The 8,088-nt window shown below is 50.1% G+C and overlaps 1 protein-coding gene across 1 annotated transcript in view; it reads right to left on the reverse strand.

Annotated features, from left to right (window-relative positions):
* The window catches only part of LOC143030503 (uncharacterized), a 3,664-nt gene extending 3,140 nt beyond the window's left edge, over positions 1–524 (reverse strand). Inside the window, exons 1-2 of the mRNA XM_076193654.1 lie at positions 419–524; positions 1–29 (exon numbers count right to left, since the gene is read on the reverse strand). The exon at positions 1–29 is cut by the window's left edge and continues 58 nt beyond it. Coding sequence (XP_076049769.1) covers positions 1–29; positions 419–497 — 108 coding nt within the window. The 5' untranslated portion in view covers positions 498–524. The remainder of the gene's footprint in view (positions 30–418) is intronic.
* Between the last annotated feature and the right edge of the window lie 7,564 nt (positions 525–8,088).

Genomic DNA, 8,088 nt, shown 5'->3' on the forward strand with positions numbered 1-8,088 from the left:
AGTAGACGACTGTGTCGATGTAGATGGTGCTGTAAAGGTAATTGTTTTGATTACTATTCTTTTACACAAGTTGAACCATAATGGTAAATGAAATTCAGACGGAGACATGATGTTTTCTTTTTCCTTTTAGATTTCTAGTCATAATAACTCTCGGAGGTATGAGGTGATGGGATCATCCAGGTAAAAACACCCAATTTAACGGGGTTAGTGTTAGTGGGAGGGAAGGATGGCTCTGCAGGGAGAATAAAAGAACAGTGGAAGCGGACCTGGACTTCGGACTATTTGACCCTACTGTCACCATGTCCTGGTCGGGGTTAGACCATCACTTCCAAAAGTGGTGCTCTCATCTCCTCGTCTACCACACGACTGTACAAACATGCGACTGTAATGAATGTGAAATCTTTATAAGCCTCCATACCTCTTACGCATGTACAGCCGGTCCGACACCATTTGCCAGGGATTACATCTGCTTGATCTACAACCTCGCCCACGCACATTCCGGATCTCTCTTGACATCTCCTGTCTTGCATGCACTCTGCCAAAACAATATATAACAATCAACACCTCATTCATTTATACTAAGGATCACTGCAATCATGGACACTCAGTGACGGCCAGTTAACACAAGGCTAAATTGGAGTCATTGACATCACGAATGAGCACACAAATGTTCTTACTTATGCAGCAGACGCAGACGGGCCTGCTGGGGCATAGACTCGAGTCACGATACTCGTCCAGAGTGCATTTTTCTTTACGCCGGTTTATGCATCGCCCTCCCACTTGTGTACACGGTTTTTCCTGAGGACACCTTCTGAGGTCTGGTGGTAGTAGAGAAAAGCATGTCATCATGTTGGTTTCGTTGTTACTGATATGGATGTAATGAAAGTGTATTCGGTCAAATCAGTTCCCCCTTTGAACAGCATGAATGGAAGTATCTGCAGTGAAGACACGTAGACATGTCCACGCTGGGGACGTTAGTTTATGCAAGACTGACAAGCTGTGGTGGGTCATGTTGATGTTATGAAACAATTAACCCTACTTACCTTTAACGCACGTGCAATTACTGCCACACAGGTTGATATCGATTATGTCTCGGGGATTATCAACATGATCCACGCACATTCCGTCCCTATCGATACATTTGTTGTCTTGGAAACATCCTGATAAAAGAAAACGTAAGAGATTATCATGGTGAGTTATTGGATTAAAGTTAGATGTGCAACAAAGGTCTATTAATATTTTATATACCCATTTTCTTCAAAGGGTTCTCAAGAAAAGTACAGCTAATAATTGTGTAGTGTAAGTACGTTTGACGCAGACACAGCCTTCCATGCACTTGGCTTTGACCACTTTCATAGTGGGGTCGACCTCGTCGTGGTGTACACATTCCCCGTCCTTCTTTAGGCAACTTTCGGACGTTGTGCAGTCTGCATAAAGGTAAGATGAGAGAAAACCATGAGAATTATAAAAAAGGAAGAGAAGCAAAACAAAAGATAAAGGATGCATAAAAAAGAAAGCAGATGTAAAATGGGGGAAGAGTATGAGAAAACTTTGAAAGTGTGATATGCTGTAATATGCGCTGGAGACGAGCACAGTATGCAATAGTGTGCAATGATGTAATGGCGTGCTCTGACCAACAGCGAGGCCCCCGGTCAAAAACCTATTTCATACACCCAACAAAATCTACCCTCTCTTTTGTATGCTTATAGCATCTAGCACCTTCGCCCACGGGCCAGTTACTCCTTAGACTCCTTGGGGACATGTCGTGCCTCTTCTGTACGCATAACCTACTGATTAATAAACTCACGAATCGTACAACCTGTTTCACTGATGCCCCAGGCAACTTTACTTACGAACATGGCGCAGTGAGTAGGATACTTGCAATTACTTGCAATTACAAGCACCCTTGCAACGTACAACAGTGAAACATAAGCACGGTTCGTTAATCGGTGGCGTGGAAGCGAACGAGTGACAGAAACGCGAGACTTCAGGATCCGGTGGTGGTTACGTGAACGAGGTGTTGAAGGAAACCGCAATAGTACACACTTATGACCGTGCAGTGCAGTACAGTTCAGTGAAGCCCTACCGTGTGACACGCTTTGGTGGCCCCTTAGAGGAGCGAACAAAGAGGCCTTTCATCCCAACCCTACGGATACACTGCCTCTCGGTAGAGCGCTCTCGACACAACCGCGACCAACATAGAGAACGACGCTGACGTCACGCAACACCCCAGCTGACTGACGTAGACCGCACCGCCAAGCCCGGTCCATGATTCACCTTTGTCGCTAGAGGGCGACGTCAAATTACCCGCCCCGCCCACGCTCACACCAAACGTGACGTTTCTGCGGGATGGCTGCGGCGACGTTGGGCTTCGCCTAGCGGTGAAACAAGACGCACAGAGGGAAGACCCTGCGAAAGTTGACGCAATGGCGAAGACCCTGCAACAAGTCCTAGCCCTCGTCACCCGCTCGACGTCCCCTCCATCGAGGCCTCAGCCGATTCTATTCGTCCCGGCCTCGCCTGTAACCGGAGCGCCGCCCGCCCCTCAGCCGCCGGGTAACCTGACGGTTCCGTGCTCGCCGCCGTTGCAGTCCGACGCCCATTTCCAGTCGTTCCTGTCGTGGCGCCGCGGCTGGGCCGACTACGCCGCTATGGCCAGCGTCAATAGGATGCCGCACGACTTACAGCTTACACAAGTCAGATTATGCTTGTCTTTCGGCGTACAGGCGGTTTTGCGGAACTCACTCGACACCCCCCACGATACCCCACTCTCGGCCGACAAAGTGCTCGACCGGCTGCAATATCACCTCCGAGACGCGCGAGTCGAGGCCCTCCACCGCCGTGACCGGTTCCAATGCAGGAAAGCGCAAAGCGAGTCCTTCGACGACTTTTACGGCCGCGCCAAGGACAAAGCCCGGGAGGTAGACCTGTGCGCCGTAGGCGCCATCGCTTGCGCGGAGGCCCAGATGAAAACGGTCATACTCATGGGCGTCATGGACAAGGAAGTCGTACAACGCATCAGCTTCCTCTCTGCAACCGGGTCACTGCAGGAAGTAGTGACCAACTGGCGCTCGAACGAGTCGGCGAGGGGGACAGTTTTGGAGCACCAGGGCAACTCGCATGTGTGCACCCTCTGAGCATATAAAAATGCTCAACGCCAGGCGTGCGCACCCCCACGTCAGCCGCCTCCCGCGCCCTCCTTGCAACCTGGTAACACCTACTGCCTCCAGAGAGATGTGGCTCTGCAAGGCATGGCCAACTGTGTTAAAGTGGTGGACGACATCCTCCTGTTTGACAAAGACCTCCCCTCCCACTTCCAGAGGATCCATCACGTGCTTACCAGATGCCGCAGCAATGGCATCACCCTTAACAAGGAGAAATTCATGGTCGCTGTCCCCAGCATCAGCTTCTGTGGCTACTGCCTCTCTGCCGACGGCATATCCACCAACGAAGACAAGGTAAGGACCATACAGGACTTCCACACACCCGCCAACTTGACCGATCTATGCTCCTTCATGGACTTGGTGAACCAACTGGCGGACTTCACTCTGGCCATAACGGCGGCGGCAAAACCTCTACGGCCTCTGCTGAATCCCAAGCGCTCATTCACCTGGACCCCGGATCACGACACGGCTTTCGCCGACGTCAAGCGAGCTCTGTACTGGCGCCCTTCTACCCCATCCTGCCAGTGGTACTGCGGATGCGTTGCGCCTTTACGGCATCGGGTACGCTATCCGCTAGGACCACGGTCAGGAACACTTGCGTCTCGTCTAGTGTGGCACGCGGTTCCTGACGGACACCGAAACTCGATACGCCACGATCGAACTGGAGATGCTTGATGCCACGTGGGCCGCGTCCAAATGCAAACTGTATCTGTTTGAATTGCCTCATTTCACGTTGATGACGGCCCATCGTCCGCTAATCTCCATTATTAACTCCTACACCCTGGACGTCGCCGAGAACCACCGCCTACAGCGGCTTAAGGAGAGGCTCTCATCCTTCGTCTTCACGGCGAAATGGTGCGCCGGGAAGAAGCTCTGCATACTTGACGTCCTCTCACAAGACCCGGTCTCCCACCCTATGCCGGAGGACGACACCGACTGCGATAAGGACGCCGCGCATGTCAGGAGCGTTGTCGCCGGCAACGACGGCGCTCGCGGTGATGGCCGGTCGCTCAACGCCAACAAGACGGTCCAGAACCATGGGCCGCGGGATCGGGTGGACATCGCCTACGGCCACCTGCTTACCTGCGTGTCCTCTGGGTTCCCGTCCAACCGCCTCGCCCTACTTAGCTCCGTCCTCCTGTACTGGTGCTCCGGGACGCCCTCTCTGCCGACGGGGACCTGTTACTCTACGGCCAGCGTATCGTTGTCCCCGCCACTGTACGGAAGAACACGCTTACCCGCCTCCACGACAGCCACCGCGGCGTGGAAGCCACCAAGCGACGGGCTCAAGAAGCCATATTCCTGCCCAGCATCGACTCTGACATCAAAGCACGGTGGAGGCCTGCGACCCATGCCAAGTGCTGCACCCCAGCCAGCAGCAAGAGCCTCTGCTGTGCGACGACCACCCCACCCGGCCCTTCGAGTCCATATCTGCCGACTTCTTCCACGTCACAGGAAAGTCCTTCCTGGTTTTAGCACCTCATCCTTAAGACCGCGCCCACCGGCAACATCGACTGCAAGGAGTTCGACCGCGGTCTCCTTGAATTATAGAACACACCGTCCCAAGCCGGCCGCTCACCCGCCCAGGTCCTGTACGGCCTCCCCCTCCGCACATGCGTCCCGGCCCACCCAGAGTCCTTCTCGGCAGAATGGCTACCTCGCTCTGAGGAGTGCGATTGCCGCGTCGCAGCTCGGGCCACCCAGACGCTTTGGCGATACGACGAGAACGCCCGGCCCCTCCCCGATCTGAGCGTCGGCCAACGCGTGCGGATTCAGAACCAGGGACTACGAAATTGGCCTCCCGAGCGGGAGAATCTGGTGGCGTAATCGGCGACACCTCCGCCCGGTGGCCCCGCCCATCTGCGATGCCGCCACTGTCACGCCACATCCCTCTATGGTGGACCTGCGGCCCTCGTGCGCGAATCCACTCGCCCACTGCCGCTCGCCTCGCCTCACGGATACCAGGTGTGGTATGGTGTAATTGGCATAGGGGACTAGCACATTATGCAATAGTGTGAAATGGTGCAATGGTGCTCTAACCAACAGCGACGCCCCCGGACAAAAGCCCTTTCATACATCCAACAAAGGCTCCCTTCTCTTCTTTGTGCTTGCAGCATCTAGCACCTTCGCCCACTGGCCAGTTACTCCGTAGACTCCTTAGGCACATGTCGTGCCTTCCCTGTATGCATAACCTACCGATTAATAAACCCAAGAATCGTACAACCTGTTTCACTGCTGCCCAGGGCATCTTTGCTTGCGGACAGAAAGCAATAAAAAGAGGTTTAGGAAAGAAATCAAGGGAGGAAGGGAAGGTGAGTCAAGTAGAGGAGAAAAAGTAAAAGTTGTAGATGGAAACATCTTAACGGAAGAGGAAGCGGTAAGGGGAAGATGAGCGGAGTATTTCAGAGAGCTGATGAATGTGGAGGATGATAGGGATGGATTGGTAGTAGTAGAGGGCGACGCTATGAAAAGGACCGTGATGAGAGAGGAAAATGGAGGAGATATAAGAATGATAAGGTGCAAGTAGTTCTGAAAATGAAAAAAACAGGTAAAGCTTCTGGATTAGATGGGTGCCATGCGGAGTGTCTGAGGAAGGGAGTTACAGTAATATTGACTGGCTGTGAGGTTGTTTAATGTATGTATAAGGAAGAGTAGAGTCTCATAGGACTGGTGAAGTGCTTGTATAGTTTCGCTTTACATGGGAAAAGGGGACAGATATGTGTGTTTTGGTACTTTTGACGAGAGTAGTAGAGGCTGTGGTAGAATGGAGAGAGAGCCAATGGTGTGATGTAAAGGTGGGACTGCGTAAGGACTGTGTCATGTCTCCATGGCTGTTCAATGTGTACATGGATGGAGTGCTGCGGGAGCTAAAGGCAAGGCAATGGGCAGGGAACTGAAGACTGTTAAAGAAAGTGGAGAAGAGTTGGAAGTGAGGAAGTTGTTGTTTTCTGACGACACTGCGCTTGTGGCAGGGTCGGAAGATGGATTAAGGGAGTTAGTAGCAGAGTTTAGAAAGGTATGCGATAAGAAAAAGTTGAAAGTAAATGTGGGTAAAAGCAAGGTGATGAGATGTACAAGGTTAGAGGATGGCTGTTAATTGGAAGGAAATCTAAAAAGAGAGAGGTTAGAGAAAGTGGAAAGCTTTAGGTATTTGGGATCGCATGTGGCAGGAAAGGGAGAAATTGAGGTGGAGGTAAATTGTAGATTGAGAGAAGTAAGTAAATGCTTTTGGGGATTAAAAATTGTTACGAGAAATAGGCAACTGGGAATGGATGCAAAGAGGAGGTTATATGAAGAGGTGATTGTGCCGACGGCATTGTATGGGCCAGAGACTTGGATCTTAAGACAGGCAGAGAAGAATATATTAAATGTGTTTGAGACGAAATGTCTGAGAGATATGGTAGGAGTTACTAGGTTGGATAGAGTGAGAAACGAGGAGGTGATCATGAAAATGGGAGGGGAAAAGGAAGTGGTAGATAGAGCTGGTGAAAGATTATTGGGATATCTGGACACATAGAAAGAATGAGAGGTGAAAGATTAGTAAAAGAGGTGTGGAAGGCAGATGTGCGGAAAGTGAAGTTGAGGGTACCACTGAGGATGAGATGGATGGATGGTGTTAAAGGGGAGTTGAACACGACGGGAATATTTGTTAAGCAAGGAAAGGAGAAGGCAAGAGATAGGAATGAGTGGAGAATGACTGTGTATGGAACATACTGTTATGCAAGGGAAGGAGGTATGGGGGATGGGGATTAGGGAGTATTAATGTGTGAATGATATTTTGACGCAGCTGGAAGGGATTTCTCGCTGTCTTCTCTTTTTCTGCATAAGGAGACGGTGAGGGGGTCGACGATTAAGTGAAGCCTCCTTGCTGTGATTGTAGTGTGTCTTGCTGCATTGCGTTTGACCCAGAACAGTTGGCGGATGCAGGGGTGACCCGTTATCTATCAGGAACTGAGATGGGAGGGGTAGAAAGGGTGGTGGAGGGGAGTCAAATGGGTGGGAATAGGTACTATGTGCCTCTGAATTAGCTGCCTCCCTTATAAGAGGGCTAAAACTCTAGGTATATAGAGATAGATCAAAAGACATTGTCATTTGCTGTGTCGTACCATCAGTAAGAATTAGCTTGATATTATGTTTGATATTGCGTTAAAACCAGACTTATCAAGTTGAAGATAAAGAGCCGATCAAGGAGTAGGAGCGTGATATAAGAAAATAGTATCCTCATGCATCTCTATATAACATATCCCATATACTGTACTTACTCTCGCAACAGATGCATTTATCGTGGCTGCAGAAAGGTTGGCCTACACCCAAGACTTTTGTGCCACAAACTTTCGAGGGGTTTCGACAAGTTCCACCTTCCCTTTGGCATTTGTTCTTTGTCTCGCATTCTGACATGGGAAGCAAATTATCAATTGTATTATTGGTGAACTCCTATTTGGAAGTTTAAGCCAATATTGAAAGTACAGGGTGCTCACTGCAGTGTTCATTTGAAAGATGTAAGATATGTTTGAGGTGAGACAAGTTTATGTGGATACATCGGTGAAGGTGACACTCGAACAAGGAAAAGGCTTTCTATCCCTACCTTCAACAGGGGTCGACGTCGTAGCTGTGGCGGTTGAGGTTGATGTGGTGACAGAGGTAGACGATTCTGTGGAGGTGGATGATTCTGTAAAAATAAATGTTGATATGATCATTGTTCATTCGTTGTAGAAATTCTCTGAAGAAATAGACTGGGATGTGATGTTCATAAAAAATCCGTGTAGATAGATGGGTGTATTTGATATAGAGAAAAGGCTTTCTATTCTTACCTACAACAGGGGTCGACGTTGTCATGGTCGTGGAGGTGGTTGGTAGTTCTTCTGTGGGATGTGGACAACCTTGACTTAGTTCATGGTATACTGGATGATTTAATAGAATCATT

The sequence above is a fragment of the Oratosquilla oratoria genome, chromosome 12 (genome assembly GCF_046742065.1).
Source record: "Oratosquilla oratoria isolate Oo_2021 chromosome 12, ASM4674206v1, whole genome shotgun sequence".
Taxonomy (NCBI): domain Eukaryota; kingdom Metazoa; phylum Arthropoda; class Malacostraca; order Stomatopoda; family Squillidae; genus Oratosquilla; species Oratosquilla oratoria.